Raw genomic sequence first — 24,417 nt, 5'->3', positions numbered from 1 at the left:
CAGGGTCAGCTAGAGCAGGTTGCTCAGTGCCCTGTCCATTTGGATTTTGAATATTTCAAAAATTGGAGACTCCACAATCTTGCTGGGCAGCCTGTTGCAGTGTCTTGACTACCCTCACAGTAAAAAGGATTTTTCTTATGTTTAAGTGTTTAACTTCATGTTACAGAAATTATCTCTTCAAACCTGAGCTCCTTAAAGTCAGAGGTAAGGCAGGCTGTAAACTAACATATATAGCCATATAACCATCTAATGAAGCCTTACTAAAGTAGCTGCTGAAACTACATCTATAACTAGTCAGTGCAAGGCAGGTGCTTGGACAGCCTCTGAGAGGAGAGATGTCTCTGTCATCAGTTGTAGACCAGTTGCTTGACTCCTAGGTGGTAAGGCATTCATGAATCCACCTGCAATGATTGAGATGGTCTTTGATATTAAATGCTACATACTCTTCAATCAAAGTATACCTTAAACTTGAAACATATCCAACATAGACAAATACAGCTATGAATAAGTTCTAAAAGGTTATATGTTACAAAAACTTCTGTATTTTATCTCAATTATAGAAATATCCAAGGACGGGGAATAGCGACTCCTACCTTGCTGCTGGCTTTCTCAAAATTTCCTGAACAAGAGAGTCAAGACATTTCCCAAGCTGCTGAAAGAATGGAAATGTCAATTCAAGTGCTGAAACAAAAAGTTTGCCAGAAGCACAAACGTTCATTGCATCCAACTGGTAAATACAGTATATTGGTATTGGCAAAACACCCTGTTGATTTCTTGAATGTTGTCTTTTAGATTAAAGTTGGGTTACTTTCACTTTTGTTGATCTTTGTCAGGAATACATATCTTGTCCTTACCCTGGGGCCAGGATGCCCTCTCTTTTGTTAAAAGCACCTCACATAGTCACTGTTCTACATTTTTCTCTGCTGGAGTGCGGGTTGTGTCCTTTAGTTGAGGAGAGCAGCACTTTGTTATTGGCATCCTGTGAACTCATGACTGTAGATTTGTATTGCCTATAAATCAGCTTGCATATCCGCAGCGTTGCAAGCTTCTTGTTTACAGTGAAATATCCGTCTTCCCCAGCACTTCGGGTTTACTGTTTCTGGGGCCTAGAATCTACAGACAAATATCACTCTCTGGCACTGGCATCTTCAAATACACTTCCTCTGGATATTGATGGCCTTATTAATATCCCTCTTTTAAGAAAATACTTTCTTATTTCCAGATCTAATTTTATAATGCATTGTTGTTACACATTTATTTCTACTTTATTTCTATTTTAACTGGTTTTGGGTTTTTTTTTTTTTATGTTAGATGGAGAAAGAAAGAGAGATGGTCCAGAAAGTTCAATGATGTATAATTGTCTAAGTAAAGCAAAATTCTTGTTGCCATTAATTAGAGATGAATTTCAAGATGTCTGTCTGGTGTCTGGAAGACTCAAAAATTTGGAAACATTGATTATTTTTTTTCCTGTAATTTAATTCTCTCCTTAGACCAGCATGAACTGGAAAATAATAATTTATATTCTCTGTCTTAATATTATACCATGACATTATTTCTCAAGATATGGAAGCATTAGAGTGCTGTTGTCAAATATTTTATTTATTTTTTTTCCTTATGGAAACATCCGTCTTGCTAAACTAATGGGACATTTGTAGAACTAAAAATATATCTATATCTATATGTATGTATGTGTGCATATATTTATATATACACAGACACTCACATACAGAGATACAATTATTTTTCTGCTGGTGCAGTTTCAAAAGAAATCACATTTCTAAACTGTAGAACAAGTGCATGAAATTCTTGTTAATTTTCAAAACTGAAACAACTTTAATGGAAGATGAATAGACACCATACAGTCTATGTGCCACAGCAAAGACTAATTTTACATGAATTAAAGAACTAAATTGACTTCAAAGAAAACACGTGACTCAATGTCTAGGCAGCACAGATAACTGGGGAACTGGGCTCTGAGCATAACTTTAAACCTGAACTAACGTGGAAATACAGGTGTATCCAAAAATTTGGCATGAGTAGCTAGTACGTGATGTCAAAGTTACAAAGCCAATCCATTCTCTCTCTGTTGTCACCCCTAGCTTGCACGGGTTCTAGCTGCACAGCAGAACATTTTTTGAATGGATCTGACTCATGAACCTTTCTTTTGTTTGTTTTTCTGGCTTACCTTTTTGGCTTGATTAATGGACTAACACATCTTAGTTCAGAGTTTGATGGGCAGAATGGATGGGTGGTGGGACTGGGTGACCTGCAGTAGCCAGTGGGGAGACAAGGGCAAGAGTTAGATGCTGCCTCTACCATTTTCTTTCAACATGTGATGGTTGCAGTCAGTTTGAATGGCAAGAGTTCTGTGAGTTCAGAAAAGATATTGCTTCTCTTTCATGTACACCTCTACCTCCAACCTGCCATACTTGCATTTACATACATGCATTGGTAAAAGAGGGTGCCAGCTCTCTGGAGCTTACAGAACAACATGACTTTGTCCCTCATCAGCAGAATGCTCACTGGGAGACCCATCTGGGATCTTATTGTAGAGATATTAATAACATGCTGTCTACTGGTATACAGCTCCCTGATTTTCCCTAACTTCCAAATTCCAGCTAATAATTCTGCGCCTTTTCCACTCCACACTTAACTATATAGTCAGCTGTAGTGTCTTTAAATTTCTGCATCTTTCCAGTCCCACATTTTTCCTCCTCGGTATATACTTCTGTTCTTGAATGGCATTTTTTAAACCTTTGTAGTAAGAACAAGGACCAGACAAATGATGTGACAACAACGCAGCGTAAGAAGGAAGCAGAGAGCAGATTAAAGAAGGAGAAAAATGAGTAGGTCAGCCTCAGTTCTCAGCTATGGCTGGACTATTTCCTTCTCATTCTCTATGTATGAGACAATAAAACCAGATCTTCCCTTTCACCCTCCTCTGAATCTCTGAGACTACCTCTTGCAGCACTTCTCACTAAGTGCTCCTTGCTAGGAAGAAGAGAGGGGATGCTGTAGTTGTAGCTGACAGTAATGCCTTTTCTCCTCTAGCCGCTGTAGAGCAATACAGCAAATTGCTTGTTTGGGTTCTTTCTTTCAGATCTTTTATCAGCTGATCTGCTCACTATGATTGCTAACATTTCTGGATGTCTGCCTTATATGTTGCCACCAAAATGTCCAAGCAATTGCTTAGCTAATAAATATCGACTCATCAATGGTGCCTGCAATAACAGGTATGTATGATAAGAATTGTGCCCTGAAAAATCCTGCTTCTTTAAACTCAAGGAGTTATGTTTATCTTTTCCTAGAAAAACTGGGGGTGTGACCTCAATCAGCTACCTTTGGCATCAATGTGACTCTAAATGAGGTGCCTCTGAAAGCTCCCAGAGGAAGAACCTCTTCATCTAAACTTTGATACACTAATTTTTGTGGACAGGCTTTCCCTGCGAAGGCTTCTAAGTTTATGTATGGGACTTTAAATTTAGGGAGGACTGATTTAGCAGATGTCTTTTTTAATAGAAATTAAACAGTCTGAATTCTAACCCAGCATTCATTTTTGATTGCATGGGACAAAATGATATTGAGCAGGAACACATAATTACTTCATGAGGAGTAATAAGAAAATCAAGTAGATTCTTGTTTTTGTATTTTCCCACAACCTCAACATTTAGCAACCATGCAACTAAAAATTCCTGGTGATATATTTATTTTTTATATATCTATTTATATAAATATATGCTTACTGGCTATCTGAACAAGTATTATTTACTACTCTTATCTACTTGTTCCCTAAAACATGTGGCAATCATTTCCTGCAAAACCCAACATAACAGATATAACCGTGTTTTCAGAATCCTCCAATGCAATGAGGATGCAAAACTGAGAATGAGAGCCCTTTTGAGTACGACGGTAAATGGTATTTATACTCCGCAGCCTCTGGATACGTGGGCGTTAAGGTCACAGACTGAAAGGCAGACTGTAGTGTTACAAGTGAAGGGCTACAGAGCCGTAATGGAAGGCCATTAGCGCTGCACAGGTTAAGGCACTCTGCAACATGGTGAATGAACAGCAGTAAAATTCTGCAGTTTTATTATTCAATCAGTCTGTTTTTATGAGATGAATCTGTTTTGCTACATCACAAGTTATTTGCAAGGAACGTGCCTGATAAGCTCTTAGTTGAAAGGACACTACCTGATACACATCGATGTTATAAATCTAACTATGTGGATATCCATAATTTCCCCCAGGCACTTGCAGAGTTGCTTGGAATCTGAACTAACAGCTACTATAATATTTGCACTGACAACTCCGTCAGGGCTTGAACACTTTGGCCAAGATTCACGCAGCTGAATGTAGGCGCACGACTGAAGCTCTTAATTTGCAGGCATGGCTGCTGTAGTCTTTCTCTCCAGATATGGAGAGAAATATACTCTGCTGTGGGTAAGATAAAACATCTTTTTTCTCTACAGTGACTCTGGTAATACCAGGATGTGTATAGACATTTCAGTCTGATTTCTAAAGCTAGGTAGGGTAAATATGATCCATTGAGTCTGGTTAGTCTTTAGTCACTGTGTTCTACTTTGTATAATTTTATGCGTGCGCAAAATCATTTTTTAAACCCATCACTCATATTTGGTGATATTTTAGACTCTTTGCTCTAAACATCTGTAAAAGGTGCAAGGCAACAGAAAACCAAAACGAAAGACTTTGAAACCAGTGAGTCAGATCTTAAGTAAGTCTAAAACTTTGTGAGCCCCTTGCAATACCTCAAGCTTTACTGAAATACATCAGCTTAAAAGGCCCATTATACTATAGTGTAAACAGCATATTCTATGATGTAAGCCAGTTTCACAGGCTGCAAACATTAAATGAAGAACCAATCTGTACTTTTCCTTCCTTTACAGCTGCCACTTTCAGGCAGAAAATATATCAAGACCTATGTTGCATTTGGAATTTTAGTCACCCAGTAGGAATGTGCAGCTGTGCTGTAGGTCAGTAAATGCTGCATTTCATAGATGAAATTTAAAACCAAAATTGACAGTGGAATTCATTGTTTACCTATAAGAAAAATCTATTTTAATCACAGAATCACAGAATCACAGAATGGTAGGGATTGGAAGGGACTTCTGGAGATCATCCAACCTCCTGCTAAAGCAGGTTCACCTAGCGCAGGTTGCACAGGATCGCATCCAGGTGGAGTGAACATGGAATTTCTTTACAGATATTTTACTTAACCAGTTCACATATTTGGAACAAATCAGATAGATTTATTCCACAGCACTGAGATTACTTTTTTTTTTTTTAGTATGAATTTCCTAGAACAAAAGCATAACAGAATAACATAAACATGGCCTTCTATGGAGAATATCAACATGACATCAGACATTCTCAGCAATGTTATTATCCACATTTCCTAGTAATAGATATCAACAGATTTTACTTTTGTCTCTGCCTGAAGGTATATATGTGGATAATAAACAAAATAAATTTACATTATTTTTAAATGAAGAATAAAGTAGACAAGGCATGTCCACATAGCTATTTTTCCCCCATTTTTTATCCCATCTAACTAGCATTGATCTGTGTAGTTTTTAGTCTTGAGTGCAGTGAGGGGGATTCAAAGGTGAAGGAATTACAGCTACTAAAGGAATGGAATCTCACAGTGCAATTAACCTCACCTAATCTTAGCTTTCCGAGGTAGTTATATGTCTACTGCAAGGCTGAAGCTTTGGCTGTCCTTAATAGGATGGGATCACAGGATGGTACCTAGGAGTTGTCTGTCTCTCTGGCTTGATGGGCAGGTGCTTAGATGACTAGATTACATTTTTATGCCTAATATTTGGGCAGTTAGGAGGAATTTTATCTGCAGCATTTCTATTTCTTCACTGTGTCATTAACCATTTCATCAGGTAAGGACCTGATGCTTACAATAACGGAATCGTAGAATGGTTTGGGTTGGAAGGAGTCTCCAAAGATCATCTAGTCCAACCCCCCTGCAATGAGCAGGGACATCTTCAACTAGACCAAGTTGCTCAGAGCCCCATGCAACCCAACCTTGAATATTTCCAGGAATGGGGCATCTACTACCTCTCAGGGCAACCTGTTCCAGTGCCTCACCGCCCTCATTGTAAAAGAATTCTTCCTTATATCTAGTCTGAATCTACACTCTTTTAGTTTAAACCCATTACCCCTTGTCTTATCACAACAGGCCCTGCTAAAAAGTTTGTCCATATCTTTCTTATAAGCTCCCTTTAAGTATTGAAAGGCTGCAATAAGGTCTCCTGGGAGCTTTCTCTTCTCCAGGCTGAACAACTGCAGTTCTCTCAGCCTGACTTCAAAGGAGAGGTGTTCTAACCCTCTGATCATTTCTCAGCCCTCCTCTGGACCCACTCCAACAGGTCCGTGTCTTTCCTGTGCTGAGGACCCCAGAGCTGGATGCAGTACTCCAGGTGGGGTCTCATGAGAGCTTAGTAAAGGGGCAGAATCACCTCCCTCGACCTGCTGGTCAGGCTTCTTTTGATGCAGCCCAGGATATGGTTGGCTTTCTGGGCTGTGAGCACACGCTGCCAGCTCATGCCCAGCTTTTCATCCACCGGTACCACCAGGTCCTTCTCCACAGGGTTACTCTCAATAGTCTGAATAGCTTAGTCTGGAGCTCTAATACCATCAGAATCAGTGGTATGAATATGGCTCACATAGTGGAAAGAATGAGCCATCCTGACTGAATTCACTGCCTATAAGAAGGAATTGAGATGTTTCCTTTAGGACAGCTGCCTCACTCCAATACAAGTTAAGTGTTCAGATTAGTGGCAGGCTTATTTTTCAGAAGTTTCCAACGTTCACAAGAAGTTATGTCCATGGTAGCTCAGAGCAATGTAAAATAAAATCCAATTATTATATTGCCATATGGCATTCATTCAGAGAGGTTTTTCTACATGAAACTAGTCAAGACATTAAAATAACATTCAAAAGACCTAAATGTGGATAGTGCATTGCATCTTAAAACTGTAGTTTCCTTTTAAGGGAGCCAAAACAAAATTCAAACCGTGCAATTCCAGTATTTCACAAGTGAATGAAAAGTCCCACTTCCCATAAACAAAATGTATAGTAATCAAATTTGACTACTCTATAAAGCTGTATGGTACCAAAATTTCATTATTTCAGCTTCCCTGAATAAAAACCTTTTTAACTAAAGCAAGATTCCAAGACATTATCATGTTTAATGTAATAATAAAAAGGCATGTGAGAAGGGTTTTACTAAAGAAGCATTCCAGCGATCTGCTAAAATATAAAAGCAATCAGGAGAAAAATCACTGGTTAAGCAGTTAAATTAACATTTCATTATTTTTAATTGAGTGAAATAGCGCTACACTATGTGCAGTATTTTATGCAATTTCAATAAAGGCAAATCAACTGTAACTAATTTGAATGCTTTATTAAAGCATACTTCAACCTTCAAGTGTGAATTATTGTGGATAATTAAGTGTATTACTGTACTATATAGCTTGGCAAATTGAGCCACTTCAGTGTGCCGGAGATCAATGAAGTATTAATAAAATAATTGCTCCCTATTTAGCATCCCAATAGACATATAAATGTATGTTTTAACACCATGTACTTCTACTAACTGTCTGGGAAAATTTCTGGTTCTTTGTGGCTTACTTTACAATTTTGATCAACTGGGTACATTGCAAAAATTTTATTTCTTCTTTTTAATGTCTCTATATATTTAACAGTTATGAAATACATTGAACTGGCCATGTTAAAAAAAAACCCAAACAAACAACAAAAAAAACCCTAAAATATTCTCTTAGGAAAAATGCAATTGAAATATTCATAATAGAAGGAAAATTAATTGGGTCAAGGCCAAGACTTACTGACTATACTAATAAATAAAAATCATCAGGGATCATTTCCTGGCCCTCAAATCAAGTATAACCTGCCTCCTGCCACCCTTTTACCCTTAGCCTTTTGATTAAACTTTTTCACTCCACTTCTCTCTTCCAAGCAGCCTGGCTGCAGGATGGCAAACTGGCATGCACTAATCCCAACCAGGTGTCATTCAGAGAAATGCTAGTCGGTGTGAGCCAAAACCACACTGCAGTTAATGTTAGCAACCTAAAAGCATAGTTAAGTGCATACTAGCGCTTGGGCTTGTGCATAGGCCCTCCCAAAACTGTACCCAAGTAATTAGTATAGACGCAACCAGAGGGATTATTGCCACTGACTTCAGCAACCTCAGCAACTGTTTCCTTTTCTTCAGTCCTTTCTCGTTGGGTTTTGTTAAATAATTGCTTCTGTATGAGTAGTATCCATTTTTCTTTCCAGCTTTCTTCATCTTTATTCCAGGACTTCTTTATATTTTCCTAAATCTTGATTTCTAAACAAATATATTTATAAAAATGCCAGCAAAGGCACTTAAGAGTGTATCTAACTTTATGGGGAATGGGGACACTATCAGTAAATCGCCATTGGGACAAATATTTCAAAGAAGTCAAGCTTACATTATAAACATGTCAGTTAGTAATATTTCATCAGTAATTTAATTTTTCCTTTTGAGTCAAACTGATGCTGACACACATGAAGACCAATATTTGATGCTTTTTCAAAGATAGTAACATGAATATTGCCCTGTGGCTGATGATTTTTTTTATATCATAGAATCATAGAATGATTTGGGTTGGAAGGAACCTTAAAGATCATCTAGTTCCAACCCCTTGCTGCAGGCAGGGACACCCTCCACTAGACCATGTTTCCCAAAACCCCATCCAACCTGGCCTTGAACACTTCCAGGGATGGGGCCTCCACAACTTCTCTGGGCAGCCTGTTCCAGTGCCTCACCACCCTCACAGGGAAGAATATTTTCCTTATATCTAATCTAAATCGACCCTCCTTCAGCTTAAAGCCATTACACCTTGTCCTGTCACTAAATCCCCTTGTAAACAGTCCTTCTCCAGATTACTCATAGGCCCACCTTCAGGTACAGGAAGGCTGCTATAAGGTCTCCCTGGAGCCTTATCTTTTCCAGGCTGAACAACCCCAACTCTCTCAGCCTGTCTTCACAGGAGAGGTGCTCCAGCCCTCTGATCATCTTCGTGGCCTCTGGACTTGTTCCAACAGCTCCATGTCCTTCTTATGTTGGGGGCCCCAGAGCTGGACACAGTACTCCAGGTGGGGTCTCATGAGAGTGGAGTAGAGGGGGGGACAATTACCTCCCTTGACCTGCTGGTCACACCTCTTTTGATGCAGCCCAGGATATGGTATTATTCAGAATATGATAGTATTCAGGATATGATAATATTCTGAATTATACAGAGGTGTGGGGTTGGGGTTTTTTTGGTTTGCTGCAGTTGTTGTTTTTTGGGTTTTGTTTTTCTCTTTTCCCAGGGACCATCCTAGATGGGGAGCATCCAACACAGCCTTGGCTAGGTGGCTTCCACCAGCCTATGAAGATGGACTCAGCCAACCTCGAGGATGGGATCCCAGTGTCCGATACAACGGAGTCCAGCTACCCTTGGTTAGAAAGTGCACCATGAGATCACTTGAAACGCTTACACAGGGCTATAACCATACCTGCCACCACAGACCTCCATTTGCATGAGTAAAACAAATAGCAAAAGCAGCTGTTGAGCTCAGTTAAGGACCCCCTAGCTTTGCTAAAGGCATAAGTTCAGTCAGTCAAATTAGTGAGAGGTCCCCTGCACCTGGGCTGGGGTAAGCCCCAGGAGCAGAGCAGGGGAACACTGACTGCCTGGGGTGTAGCTCTGCCAAAAAGGACCAAGGTGGAGATCTGGCAGGCCATGAGCCAGCCGTGGGCCTGGCTTGGCTTGTACTAGGTGCAAGACAGCCAGCAGACCCGGGGTGATGATTGCTCAGCCTGGAGAAAAGGAGGTGCAGGGTGGATCTAATCACAACCCTCCCACCCTGAAAAGGCTGTTACAGAAATAAGGGAGGTCTTCACAAGGATGCACACTGACACGGCAAGAGTCGGTGGTCACAAGTTGCTCCAGGTGGAAATTTTGTCTTGATACAAGAAAAAAAACATGATGTGAGAACAATTAAATGTTGTAATAGGCTGCCTAGACAACTGCTGGAATATCCCTCATGGGAAATACCCAAGACCTGGCTTGATGGGGCTCTGAAAAACCTAATCCCTGCTTTCAGTAGAAAGCTGCACCATACGGTCTCCAGACCAGAGGTTCCTTCCAGCCTAGACTTCGCAGTGATTTTATGATTTGTGGTTTCAGTAATGATGCCTTTATTCAGGGAAGGAGAAGGGGGAAAACAGGGTTGGGTGTTAACTCAGTAAATATAAAGCACATAGATGTGCTAGCATGCTTATGTGTGTATGAATGTATTTAATTTCTCCTACGTTAGCATACCTAAACTGAACAAGTATTACTGTTAAATCATAACTTCATTTTTTTAGGTAGACAAAGTTACTGAACTAAGAAGGCATTGCAATATATATAGATTTTAGCAGCTTGTACACTTTAAAAATAGATGAGCTGCTATAGAGGGAAGTTTGAACAAAAAATATTTGCATAGAGGACTGGGTGAAAAATTCCCCAGTGCAGTGTGCAGTGATTTGGGCTGGATTTACTATTTCTGGTTTGTCATCATTGCTTTGAAACCTGACTTTTAATGGACTCAATGTCTTGTTATTTTAACCACTGTATGTTTAATAAGGATGAGCAAGAGAATTTAGTGTTAATGTCACCTGCAACTCATGTTATTAATTAAATAACATTGTCTCTAAACCACACAATTTAGAGCTTAAAGATGAAAACCTGACATTTACACAGATAAATTTCCAGTAGATGGTACAAACTGCCTTTTTCTAGATTCATTAGGGTACATACTTGTGAAGTAAAACACACTAAAACAAAAATACATGACTCCACCAAATCTGATCATATTGACCATCACCAAGGTTCTCTGCTTTATTTTGAAGTAAGATAGGATAAAACTAGTGCCATAGATGTTTTCTTCGTGTACATAATTAAGTCTTTTTTTTTGTACTTTTAGCTATCCAACTATATCCTTTAAAAAGCAACAATGCAAATAATGTGAAGGTGAGAGATAAGTGTGAGGATTACTGTAAAGCAATATTAGAACACAGCGTAGCTGTGCAAGTGAACAGTGCAATCTTACTAACTGCAAGAAAAAAAGTTTGTGCTTCGTGGCCACCAAAGCTATTAAAATACTGATATAAGGGCTTGTATTCCTGATGAGCTCTATGTATCTCTGCTCCTGACTATTTCAATATAAAGCCTGATGTTCCTAACAAGTCCTATGTTGCCTCTTGTCCTTACCAATTCTATTTAACTGCACCTGCCTTATACATTCATTATACAGCCCTTATATTTATTACAGACGTTGTGACCCTATTTCATGTGATGCCCTTTTAATTGCTTGACTTCTAGGGCAGCTACTGGATGTGCAGGAATGTTTTGCAGTATGAGGGAGGAATCTGTGAATGATGATGATACGCTAATCATCACAAACTGACTGCTGATTTTGCTCTGATGGTTTTGCTTGGTTATTAGTGTAGGCTGGACATGTAGCATAGATGTCTCCATGTGTTCCCCCTCAGAGAGAGCACCTATATCTCTACACAGCTTTCACAGAAGTGCCTCAGCAATATGTTTTGGCTTCTCCCTGCCTGGGAAAATCAAGCAAAGCTTTCAGCTACCACGTACTTGCAACCTAGCTTGTCTCCTGGGCTGCATAAGCTGCTCCATTTATGTACAGAGCAGCCCAGAGCTTCCGTGTATCCACAGTGATTTGAAGTTGCACAGAAAACAGTATCCATTTGTTAAAGGAGCAGAAAACAGAATAAATAGAAAGAAAACTTTTAGACAGTTTAAAAGAAACATGTAGTTTTCAAAATTCTCTGGAAAGGAGAAGATCAAAGATACACTGCTCATTTGGCAAATATATATAAAAAATCAGCTGAAATATCTTTGAATCTGCTTGTGCCACTAGAATCGCAGCTCCTGAACAGAAATAAGAGTCTGTCAGAGGTTGGGTTTATTGTTGTTGTTGGGGTTATTTTGGTTTTGTTTTTAAGCAAACCATTAAAAGTACTTGATAACATAAAGTATTCTAAGGGGGGGTGGGGGGGGAGGAGGGAATTTTAGCTTTTGTCACTGTTCCTCCTGCTTTTTAGTGTTTTATCATTTTGTGAGAAGTAAATATTACTTGGCACTCACGGTAAATTAGTTCTCTTCCCAGGTTCGTGAAGTGACAAGAAAAATTATTTACACATCTAATGAGGCTGTTACTGAAGACAACCTGTATTCTGATATTATTATGGTGTGGGGACAATACATAGACCATGACATTGCATTCACACCCCAGAGCACAAGCAGAACCACCTTCCTAACTGGAATAGAGTGCCAGACAACATGTGAAAAACAAAATCCATGTTTTCCGATAAAGGTAAGTTTCTAAATTAATTTCTTCAAGAGAAATTCTAGGCTCTAAACAGATAAGTAAAGTAAAACACATATAGTGATACACGTACACTGAAATAATTATAAAGCAAACTGATAGATCATCCAGAAACATTATAGCAGGGAGTGATAGAAAAATTGAAACCCAATGCAACTATTTAATGAAATAGGTGGATATTTAAATTGTTTTGTAGAGATAACAAACAGCTAAGGTACCTATTTTTCTACCTCTCAGGTTTATGTTGTAGAGAAACCTTACTATTCCCCCCGCCCCAATGTTATTGTTCTCATGCTTCAAGGTTTTGTGTTCCATTGGGGAAAATAGGGAAGTAGTCATAAATAATTCTGTTTTTAAATTGCCAGTCAGATAAAGTGAAAGGATCTTAACTTTACTCAGTGAAAGCAAAGATATTTCCAGCAGCTATTACAAACTTTTGAAGAGAGCTATCTTTTCAACATATGTATAAAATGATCTTCGGGGAGTTGCTGAAACTTACATAGATCACCTCTTTGCTTTGAGTAGATGGAAAACATGAATTCAAAACTTGTTAGAGGGTTAGAAGAAACATAAATCGGTATAAATATAGGATCCTGTATTCTTGTCTGATTAATTTAAAAGTATAGTCAGTCTTGGACTCAAAAAATTAAGTAGCAAAGTCAAACCACTTTTTAGTTTCTCAGAGTTCATCCTGTCCTCCTCATGCTGCAGGAGAATCCCTTGCCCATTACAGCCCTTGCACTGCTGCCCTTGTCTCTGTCCAGAGCAAATGAAATTACTTTCCTTAGGGTTGGACTTGATTACTGAACAGCTTCTCTATGCACGGAAACAAATGTAGAGAATAAGTTCCATCAGAATAGAAAACACTTTTCCTATCAACAAATCGTAATTGATAACTATAGCACAGTCTCCTTTTGCCTTAAGTGCCTCATTCCACTTCCATTAAACATAAAGGAAAATATTCTGCTAACTGTAATGGGAACCAAATTAGGTCTTGTGTTGAAAGATGGCTCATCTCCCATTTGGTGAGAGAATCTAAAACACAGGGAAATCTAGGTCATATTAATGACTGCATGCAATTTCACCAGCGACAGGTAAATTTATTCTCTCACTAGCAGATGCAGACTTTCAAAAGTTTGCAAGCTTAGCCTGAGAGCATTCAGAAAGAGCACAGACTTTTTAAAGAATCACATTCTCAGGACATATTTGAAGTATCACATGTTTGAGTGTCTGCGTAACGTGGTTTAGGCTCAACATCCCTAATTACAGTGATTCTTCCATAGTTCTGACATAAACCTCTAGTTTACACTTTGTCTCAAATTTCCATCTGGGGCAAGAAATTATTTACTTTGTTTATGCTGTTAAGTAATAGCCTTAGAAACATTCCCATTCCCAAAGTCTTATCAGGAGAGGCTAGGGCAGAAGTCCAGTCCCTGACCAGCAGTACTTCACATGGTAAGAAAAAGGAGGTGGAGTGTGTCTCCACCATATGACACAGAGTGTATTGACTCTCATTTTTTAAAAGTCAGTTTGCTGTAGATATAAAACTGCAAAAGTCTTCGAAAGCTTATGTTTTGTGTTTATGACATATTCTTTGAAACAGTGCAATTAGAATTGATCTTTAAGTGCAAAACACCCATATTTTTTTATTACTAAATAGATTTTGAGAACAGATTAGTACTGCTGCCCATAATTTGAATCAAATGTGGATCACAGGGACCATACAAGTCTAATCACTGAACCCTGGCTAGTTCAAGCCTAGAAATCCCATCTGCTTAAAAAGGAGGTACTTTAAGGGAACTTCTAAAAAGCACTTCAAGGGTAACATTATTCACGTAGCAGAGGCATTATGGTGCAGAGAGAAAGGAGCTGCACAGATTACCATAGCAGAGACCCATAAGTGCATCCTTCAGTGCTCTAAGCAAGGGACATATTTCAGATTTCTGTCTTGGAACTGTGAAGAGATTCATCACAGAGCATGTTTCAAGGATGCTCTTGAAGGCGAGTTATGTGTACATGTACTAAATCTAGCACTGAATGTAGCCTAGGAGCTGCTCCTGCCCAGCGGTGTAGCCTAGCAGGGGAACACGGTCCAGGCATGCCCATGGCTACCTTGGGGAGTTGGTGTCTGATACTCAGAATGGTCATGGAGGGGAATGTATAAAGAAATTCAGACACAACCCTGTATTAGGTAAGTTTACCAACTTGTGGATTCACTACATGATCACAGTCCCATGAATTTCTCAACTCCATTTTGCTATTATTCTGTTATTCACAGCTTAAAGAGGGACAGATATAAGGATGGCTGTTCCTTTGCTTTTATTATATGTGTAGTATTTTGTAACTGGTTTTGTCAAAGGCAAAGAATAGACACTGTATTAGAAAAAATAATAATAATAAAGAAGAGGGATTGTAGTTATTAGTATGACCAGAGGAACTATGTTTTGAACATTGAAACAAAATGCTATTTTCACCCAGAACTGATTTTCTTCCTGAAATCTTAACTAAAGCTAATATCCACCTATGAAATACTTGGAAGACAGCCACAGTTAAGTTTTATACATTCATTTTGTATATGAAGAAACCATGGCTGGTTTCCAAAGACAGTGAAATCAATAGCATATTATCCAACAATGTAAACATAGAGGCTGCAGTTTGCACTCTTTCTTTGTTCCTGGAACATCAGCACCCAAGGGAGAATCCACCCGTGGAAAAAGACAACTGTGCTTACAGCTACACGCCCTCTCTTGGGTTTCACCAGGAGAAGGGAGCTCCTGACTGTGCAGGTTAGGGAAGCTGTCTGCAAAATCTTCTGAGTTAGTGCAATTCAATGAAGGATTGAAAGCTGCGGTAGTGCATTAATATTAATAACAAGTGAAGGTAAATGATTCATAAGTTAGCATGATCCATTATGATTTTCTATTCTGGACATTTTCATAATAAAGGCTATAGAATTTCACCCAGTGATTCTCACATTGAGCTTCTGGTAGAGCCTAAGCATCATTTTTCTGTCTCTCTTCAGAATCCCACAGTGTGAGGGAAAAAAACAAAAAACAAAAAAACCAACAAAAAACCCCATCACAAAAAACCTCATTAGCTTTAATTTATACTTCTTTTACAGCAGCCTGACACATGGAACAGGGATGCAGACATAAACTGTCATTCGTCAGATGATTATTTCAGGTTAGAGCTGAGACATAATGAGGCATTAGAAAGACTTTCATAGGAGAGCTACTGACTTTACTCAATATTAATTACATTGCTGACAATAAGTTAGACATGGTGGATACACGTAGTAAGATACAATCCTGAAAAGCCTGCAGACAGTTAGTTCAGATACAAAAAGTTGGAAAAGAAACAGTCACAGAAAAGTGAGGTGATTTGCAAAAGGTGACCCGTAACATGTCGGGTTACTTTCTGAGCCACAAATGGATGAGTTTGTATGTGCTCAACAACCGGCAAAGTGAGTCCTGTCTTTTTCTTCTGTGTTTCAGAGGTAGCAGCTCACGGTCAGATGGGGTCATTGACTCTTCTCTGAGTTTCATTACCACAAATAAACATTCATATTTTCTTTATTGGAAAGCTTTCTTAGACTATAAGCTATGTTTTCTTTTAAGTCTACAGCAAAAATCTTTTTACAAGTCATTCCCCGTAGAAAAAAATCACAATGAGAAAGACTTTTCATTAACTGAAGTAACAGGTTAGACATTGTAGTACACTGAAACAATTAATGCTTTTCTTTTCCTACACATAAAAGAATTACACCATAAACAGGTTCGACCATGCATATGTAATAACACTTTAAATCATATACTAGGAAAATTATTGTGGCCAGAGAGGGAGTTTTATTTTTTTGTTTTTTTTCCTCTAGAATTATACAAGCCAGAGAAAAATTTGATATGGATATTCTTCATTAGTTTTGGAAAAAAATGTGATTCTGTACCCATTTCAGCAGAAAAGGGTCTCTTTTTTTTCTCTCTCTGTTTTTTTTTTTTTTTTTATGTTGTTTGAATAATAACATAAGGAACCTCTCATTTGCACATTCAGCTGCTGGCTGCACACTACTTATGCCATGAAAAGGGAAAGGGCTGCATTATGCAGTTCTGCCAGTCCCTTAATGTTCATTACCGCTGTTTCTCTCTGCTGGGGCACGGAACGGATTGAATTGAAATTGCAGAGGCAGTTAACTAAAGATTATTCAGTATGAACTTCATTCACTGTTGATATGTTTTGTTGTGAGCCTTGCTGTTTAACAACTTAAAGGCATCTCTAAATGTTTTTCCCAGTGACACCTGAATTCTTCCAGGCTTTCCTGATAACTACAAGCAGGAGGCACTCAAACACCTACAATGCCGTGGCTGTCAAGTTCAGGTATTTGTAGTGTGAGATGAGCTTCCTGCTTACGCTACCAGTTGAAAGGAAAAAGAAGCCACACAAAAAGTAAAAGACTTAATAATAGAGACAAAAACTAAATAGAAAACCCAAGGCAGAGAAATCACTGATTTCAGAAATCAGTGAAAGAAAGAAAAATGAAAAGAAATTACCTTTTTCCTTCAAAAATAACCTACTTTGATTTGCTAAAACCTAGGTAGTGAAGAAATATTGGTAGAATTTCTTTACCAAACAAAACCTGAAAACCAAACAAAACCATTTTTTAACTTAAATGCTTTATTGTTGTCAATGCCTACTGACATGTGTTCTCAGCAGTAAGAAAATTTTACTCAGTATAATAAATGAGGTAACAATGTCATTATATGAAGCTCTTGAATTTTATTCCAAAGTTGCCTTGTTATTTTTACACTCAATTTAATGACTATTCTATCTTCACAGACTGATCTTGATATTATTAGAAGAATGAAGAAGAAATTACATAATTTTATATAACTTCTGCACTATTCACTGTCTTCTGCCCAAGAGTTTTGAAAAATGAAAAGCAAGCAGATAGAATACAAATAAGAAGGGTTAGCTCAGGTGTCTATACAAAACATTTATTTTTTTTTCTGGGATATTTCAGCAGCTTTAGTGAGTGTTATCTGTACCTGCTTCATGTTGATCAATTGATAAGAAAACCCTAGATTTATATTCCCTGAAATTCAGACTCCTTGATTGTTATGTTTAATTGGGGTTCATCTTTTTTAAACTCTGGGAACTGACAAGTCATTGTGGCTCGTTGTTGGTGCACAATGCAGTACTGTTAGAATTTGGAAATCATGTGCTTTTCAGAAAACCAGAGTTTGTAAAACCAAATCTGCATTAAACAATGCAGAGAGATTTTAGTAATTTTGAAACCTGGCAAGGTTTGTTGTGGGTTTTTTTGGTTTTTTTTTTAGTGATGGACTCTGTTCTTTTAAATAGAATTGATCGTCTGAGCTTTCCTCTTGGATATCCTACAGTGTGAATAAAACCTTTTTCCCTCTTCCTTCCTCTCTTCCTCCACCATCTCTGCTGCCCTCTGCACATCTGTTAAGTTATTCACATACCATTTTCAGTGCTCCCCTGTGACAAAACTTCTAGCTGTCTGGTTTTGCCTTTGTTCTCTCCTAATTCTCATATCTATACCCCAAGATCTCATTCGACAACTCCCACGTGTCTCTCTCACGCCCTTTACCTGTACAGGAATAGCTGACCGAAGGACAGGCTGGCTTAGACTATATCCACGCTGACTAGCACACAACCGCTGGATCACCATTTGACCTCGGTCTCTCGACTGTGTGCGGGTCAAACCGATAAAGGACTGGGAAGTCTGTCATTTGGCAAATGTCATTTGGCAAAAAAAGGCTATGTACAGCCTTTGCTTTTTATAAAGACAGTCAGAATTTAATACTTGTAGACACCTGTCACTGTAAAATAATGTGGGAGAAGGATTGGGGGGGACTAGCAGAAAGCAGAGTGAGTAATTGCGTATGCCTTTTTTAGTTAGGAAACTGGATTAAGTATCGAAACAAAGCTTTTACAGTGTGCTGCTGCAGACATTGAAACTCTTAATTATGTTTTATATATACATGTAAACCTGCTGTTTCACTTGCTGTTCGGTAGAACATAATTTGACCAGATGTTCATATCTTCACTGTGATACATTTCATGATGAACTTTGATTGTGAAGCAGACTAATTTAGGTGTAGATCTATGCAAAAGGGGTTACACCAGCAGCTTGCTCTTATGACAGAGTAAAGCTTTTGGGTTTTATTTCTGTCTTTGCTTAAAGATGGTTGAATCATCTTTTTGCTTAAAACTGACGGGAAGGAAAACAATCTCTACAGGCTTAGAATACGTCACTCCGGTAGATGAGATCTGAACAACTGAAAACTGAGACAAAGGATGGAAATATTTACACAAGCCTTAATTCAACATCCACAACTGTTACCTTGACCTCAGAAAATAGCTGGATTTTTTTTTATGCAGGTGACTACCAATGACACATTATCTGCAGGGATGGATTGCCTGCCCTTCTACCGCTCATCTCCCGTGTGCGGCACCGGTGGCCATGGTATTCTCTTTGGAAATCTATCAGTGCTAAATCCAAGGCAACAGATCAATGGCTTAACTTCTTTCCTTGATGCTTCTACTGTCTATGGCAGTACCCCTGCCATTGAAAACAAGCTGAGGAATTTAACAAGCAAAGAAGGCCTTCTTAAAGTAAACAATAAATATTATGATAACCATCGGGAATACCTGCCTTTTACAGACCGGATCCCATCACCTTGTGCACAAGACTCGAATGCGAGTGAAGGCGAGAGGATTGAATGCTTTATGGCTGGGGACAGCCGATCCAGCGAGGTCACATCTCTGGCAGCTATGCACACGCTGTGGCTGAGAGAGCACAACCGCCTGGCCAGAGCCCTCAAAAACATCAACAGCCACTGGACTGCTGAGACAGTCTACCAAGAAGCACGAAAAATTGTCGGTGCTCTGCATCAGGTTGGTTGCTTATTTGCTTATCTACACGTTGCAGCGAATACCTTAGAACAGAATTGTGCGTGGCTTTGGAGATGGTGTTACTTTTTCTTTGTCACCTATTTCTGCGCTTCAAGTTGGGCATGTTCAAAGTTTGTTCTGTTTTCCACTTTCCTGAATGCAATGTCCTTGTCCTTGGTTTGTCCAGACCCCTCAGTGCTCCAATTTTCATGGCAGTTTCTACTCTGCTACATCTTTCTGCAGGCTTCTCCGGTGTCTATTTTGTCTATTGAAAAGGCCTTTTCGGATGCATTTCTTTGTAATGTTTTTTTGGTAAAGGAAACAATTCAAAAGTAATGTCTCTGTATTTGCACAGTGTTCAAAATGCTTACTTTCTCACAGGAATTATATAAATTAATAACTTCCCTGTATGAAAATGACTGTGAAGTTCCAAATGATGCATTAATGCATAAACTTCAAGGGCTACTTTTGATAGGAGGTAGCAGGAGAAATAAATATGGGGAACAACAGAAGAAAAAAGTGCCTAAGAATGTTTGCATTAGACCTGAGAATAGGAAAACGTATTTCTACTCAGTATTTTACCTTTTTCTCCGTCCTCCCCCCCACTCCTGAAGTAGCTACGCAGGCTTTAACATCTTTTTTTTCCTCACAGTTCTGGTATTAATTAATTAATTAATTAATTTATTTATTTATTTATGGTTACATTAACCATGTCAGCTCTTCTGCTGTGAATGTGCTGTTTGCATTTGAATAATGGCACTGACAAGTCGGAATGGTTGTTAATATTTGTCAGAAGAAAAGTGCAAATCTAAAAGTGTAGGCCTCTGTGCGTTCATACACTTCTGATTATGTCCAGTAACGTTATGGCCTGAAAGAAAATACTTTCTGCAAGGCAACACACTGCATGAATCTGGGCTACTCATTATCTCTACCAGTATCACAGACTAATGAGATTTGCCTATGGCTCATTAGAAATGTGTTTGAGTTATATCTGGCTGGTTCACAGACATTCATTCAAGAGAGATAATTGGAGTATCTCTATTAACGTGATATGCTAACCAGCACACTAATGACAGCTCTAGTTGAAGTTACCTGAGATTTCCACTCTAAAATTTAATTTCAAGTGCTACAGATTTCTAAAATTCTCTCTTTTTGGAATGAATACTTTCAGGTGTAATTTTTGCCTACGGATGTGTAATTATAGAGCATTGAACAAAAAGCCTTCCCTTCTTTCTAGAATAAGGAGAGTGAAAAAAAAAATCTCTCTAGACCATACTTTTCCTCCTAGATGTTTTTTTGGAAGCATAAATATCTCTAGTGGCAAGCATTTAATAATAGAAACTTGACAAAGTTACCAAACATAACAATTGCCTGTTGATATCCTGGACAAAACAGATTTTTCTGGCTGCATTGTAGGCATGTTTCTCTCCCCTTGAATTTTATGGGAATGACACATGCTTAACTCAACAGTAGTAACACTGCAGTATACAGTAATAAAAATACATACCCTGATTTACCTAGTGTTTTGGCAAAAAGACATTTTTTCATTGCCACTTACTAGCTGAAATGAAACTATCTGCTTGTTTTGCTTATTCCTGTTTTGAACTGAGAAAACAGAAAAAGAAGAATTAGGCTTCCTCCTTTTCAGCCATTTGTAAGAAAATAGTTCAAATTTGTTTTCCTTTAAACAAAAAGTGTAGACAAAACAGAAAAAAAATGCTCAGTTATGCAACTACAGTCTAAACATTGCTATTTTGTACATACATGGTTTGCAGGATGCAATTGCAGGCACACGTGCTGTGCCCCCCCAGAGACCGTTTCCCCTGATGTGTCGTTTGGATTGTGAAAGCCGGATGATGTGGCACAAGCCAGAGCGAAGCAGGAGTTTTGCAGATCAATCTGAATCAAATTCTCTTTGATTTATTACAGATTCAGAGAGCCATCTCTGAATTAATGGTGTTACTGCCAGCTGATCCCGATTGTAGCTGACAACCGCCCTCAGTTTTGAGTGTGTATATAAGTGCTTTTTTCACTTCCTTCTGCATCTGCTTGTGTTCTCTGAATATCTTGCATCCCTACTTCTCTGCCATGATCTGAGGCATGGGTTAGAAGTGGGTGTCTTCTGAGACTGACATACTTTAACTTAACTGCAATTATTGGATTCAACATTGCTAACTTGGATGAAACTTGTTTGTGAAATTAGATGATTAGATAACTCCCCTCAGAGCTTAAACTCTACGAAGTTATAAAAGATAAATTGATAAATAATAGATATTATAAAAAAGTATGTGTTGCATACTGTCATAACTCATGTTTATAAAGATTATAGTTCAGATTATTAACAGAACTATAATAATGTGTTCACTGTTTATTAAAAATTGAACTGTCATACAATCACTCTTTACAGAAAAGTTTAGGACTTCAACATCATCTGTAAATCCTTTAATATCTACAGTGAGAACTTCAAACCAACTCTGCTTAGCACTTTAATGAATTAAACATCATTGCTATGTTTGGCTGATCTCTATTATTTCTGCAATCTTTCCCAAGTGCAGGATCTTCATTTAATTGGCTCTTCAATATCTCAGTGAGTCACTATTCCTTTGCAGTTACCTCTGGCCAATGGCAAAGACAAGTTACACTTTTGGCCTTACTTATTTTTATGATAGTTCACACATTTTTATGTTCTCTCTTCCAGCCTTTTTTTTCATTTTCCTTTCCCATCTACTGTGCCCCACTCACACCTACTTTGGAAAATGCTGGAGGGGTTTTGGAAAGGAAAGTCTGCTGAACCTTATAAGAAGTAATATGAATTTCTGTAGCTTTTGCACCCAATTTGAAATAACTTTTAATATGAACAAAAAAACCTCAAAAATAATTGGAAATTATGTAATCTATTTCCAAATATCTAATGTATGACTGATTTCTGCTGGAGGTGACCCAGCCTAGAGGCAAACCCAGCCAGGATACTCGCTGAGTTCATAAGGACATTTGGGAACCCCTGTTGTAATTCTGTCTTCTGAATGAGAGGGATGCTGCCTTTCACACTAACAAGATGTTTAACTTGGAGTATCACTGCGTTTGCAGGTCAGGGTTCAGTTACTTTGCTATAAACAGTGCACATGTGATTCATATGATGTAAAATCTGTACAAAGCCTTTTCTGATAGTCTTGTAATCACTCAGATTCTGTTTCTGACTGAATACTTACCAAATGATTGGTTGAACTGCTAGGAAATCAGAATTTTATTTTCTCTGATATGTCTAAATGAATAACATTTAAACACTCTCAATCCTTCTGTTGCTATCTGGTCATATAGACTACTAAAGTCATTTAAATGTTGAGCATATGAGCTTCTGTTTAAAAGACAGTGCCCATTTGTCATCATTTTTCACTGAATTATGCCATTGAAACAATGACTGCCATGAAACAGTACAAAAATTGACATTATTAATTAAAATTACTTTCTTCATGAGACTTCTATGGAGCTTGGAGTTGATGCTATGAGGTGCTGAATGCCTCCTAGGAGGAGCTTGGATTGCCACTAATCTCATAAATGTCACAAGGAGTTGAGACCACCCAGTACCTTGCAGATTCAGGCTCATTATATCCACATAAATTCCTTATGCTGCTGCAAACACCTGAAAGCTAACTTATCATTCATAAGTAGACTCAAAGTAAGTAATAAATAGTTGAGCAGTTCATTGTACTTATTTGAAATTCTGGCACTGATTTTGATGTATTTTTAGACAAAAATATTCCTTTGTTTCCACAGGAGAAACTCAATTGTTGAAAGAACACTGTATTGAAAGAAAGTATCATGCTTATTTATGCCAAATATGAAAGGAAATAAATCTTTCAAATCATTCTCTCAGAGAAGGGAACGCATGCAAAAAAATTTTAACAAAAAATAATTTTGATGTTTGTCAGCTGTTTACACCTTCTTTAAAACTTACATATGTGTCAATTGTGAGAACTTGTAGCGAGCCTCTCCTTGGCTTCATGCAGATAAATTCAGGCAAGGTATGTTCAGAGACTACAAACAGACTGGATGCTACATGCTGATGCACTTTAGCTATGGTTCTCTGTCCGACTCCAGATTCTTTCTGGCAGCATCATCTTCTGCTGTATTAGTAACATCATCTTAGTCTGTATTGCCTAAAAATCACCTCTACCTCATGGAGCATCGTTTAGTCATTGTAAATTTTGATCAGAAAAATCCCTCTCCTAGCTTGAGGTAGGCGTAAGACCCTTTTTACCTTAGCGTTTTAATTTTAATGTCTTGAAACAGCAACGACACTTCCCCCACCAAGGAAAGACAAAATTAAGATCTTAACTCTGTCTGGAGCAAATGAAAAATCTGAATTGCCCTTTCCTTCGGGGAATCTGGCCTTTATGAGCAGCTTAGCTTGGGATTTCATTTACAATGAGCCAAAAAATGACAGTCAGGATGTTTGTGTCCATGGCTAACCTAGTCCTATTTAAAGTCTTTGCTTGTAAAAACTAACTCTAAATCTAAAATTAGGAAGAAATGTCTTGCAAAATCTTTGTGAATGTAGCAAGAGGTTAACTTCTCAAATGAGAGTGTCAGTATTAATTTCTAGCAATTATTTTATTTTCTTAATATGTTGTATTAAAGGATCTGTAAAAGGAATTCTAACTTATTATCTTTCAAATATTTTGTTCACTGTATGCCCTAACCTGAAAAAGTAAACAGGTTGTTACCTCTGTCTTCTGAGAAAAGGGAGCAAATTCTGGAGAGGTTTGCTCATCTCTGTTCCATGCCTAAAATAAAAATACAAGTTTTTCATAAGGTCATTTTATGCCAACTTGCTTTTCAATATGCACTATATCAAGTTCAAAATACATTTTTCTGTATATTTTATTGCACACTATATTGAATCTATAAGGTATATTATTGAGTTCATTATGCTTCATATTCATCCCATTATGCTTTATTGAGTTCAGTGTAATCTTTAACCTATAATGCACTTTCATTTTATTTGGTAGATTAGATCATTCCCCCCCCCCCCCCCCTTTTTTTTGG

The 24,417-nt window shown here is 38.1% G+C and overlaps 1 protein-coding gene across 1 annotated transcript in view; it reads left to right on the top strand.

The window, feature by feature from the left end:
* Positions 1-24,417, top strand: part of TPO (thyroid peroxidase) — a 46,474-nt gene that overhangs the window by 9,990 nt on the left and 12,067 nt on the right. Inside the window, 5 exon segments of the mRNA XM_075750044.1 lie at positions 561-730; positions 3,101-3,233; positions 9,388-9,517; positions 12,238-12,444; positions 18,859-19,374. Of these exon segments, the coding sequence (XP_075606159.1) occupies positions 561-730; positions 3,101-3,233; positions 9,388-9,517; positions 12,238-12,444; positions 18,859-19,374 (1,156 nt within the window).

The sequence above is a fragment of the Balearica regulorum genome, chromosome 3 (assembly GCF_011004875.1).
Source record: "Balearica regulorum gibbericeps isolate bBalReg1 chromosome 3, bBalReg1.pri, whole genome shotgun sequence".
Lineage (NCBI taxonomy): Eukaryota > Metazoa > Chordata > Aves > Gruiformes > Gruidae > Balearica > Balearica regulorum.
This window is presented reverse-complemented; position numbering and strand designations above follow the sequence as displayed.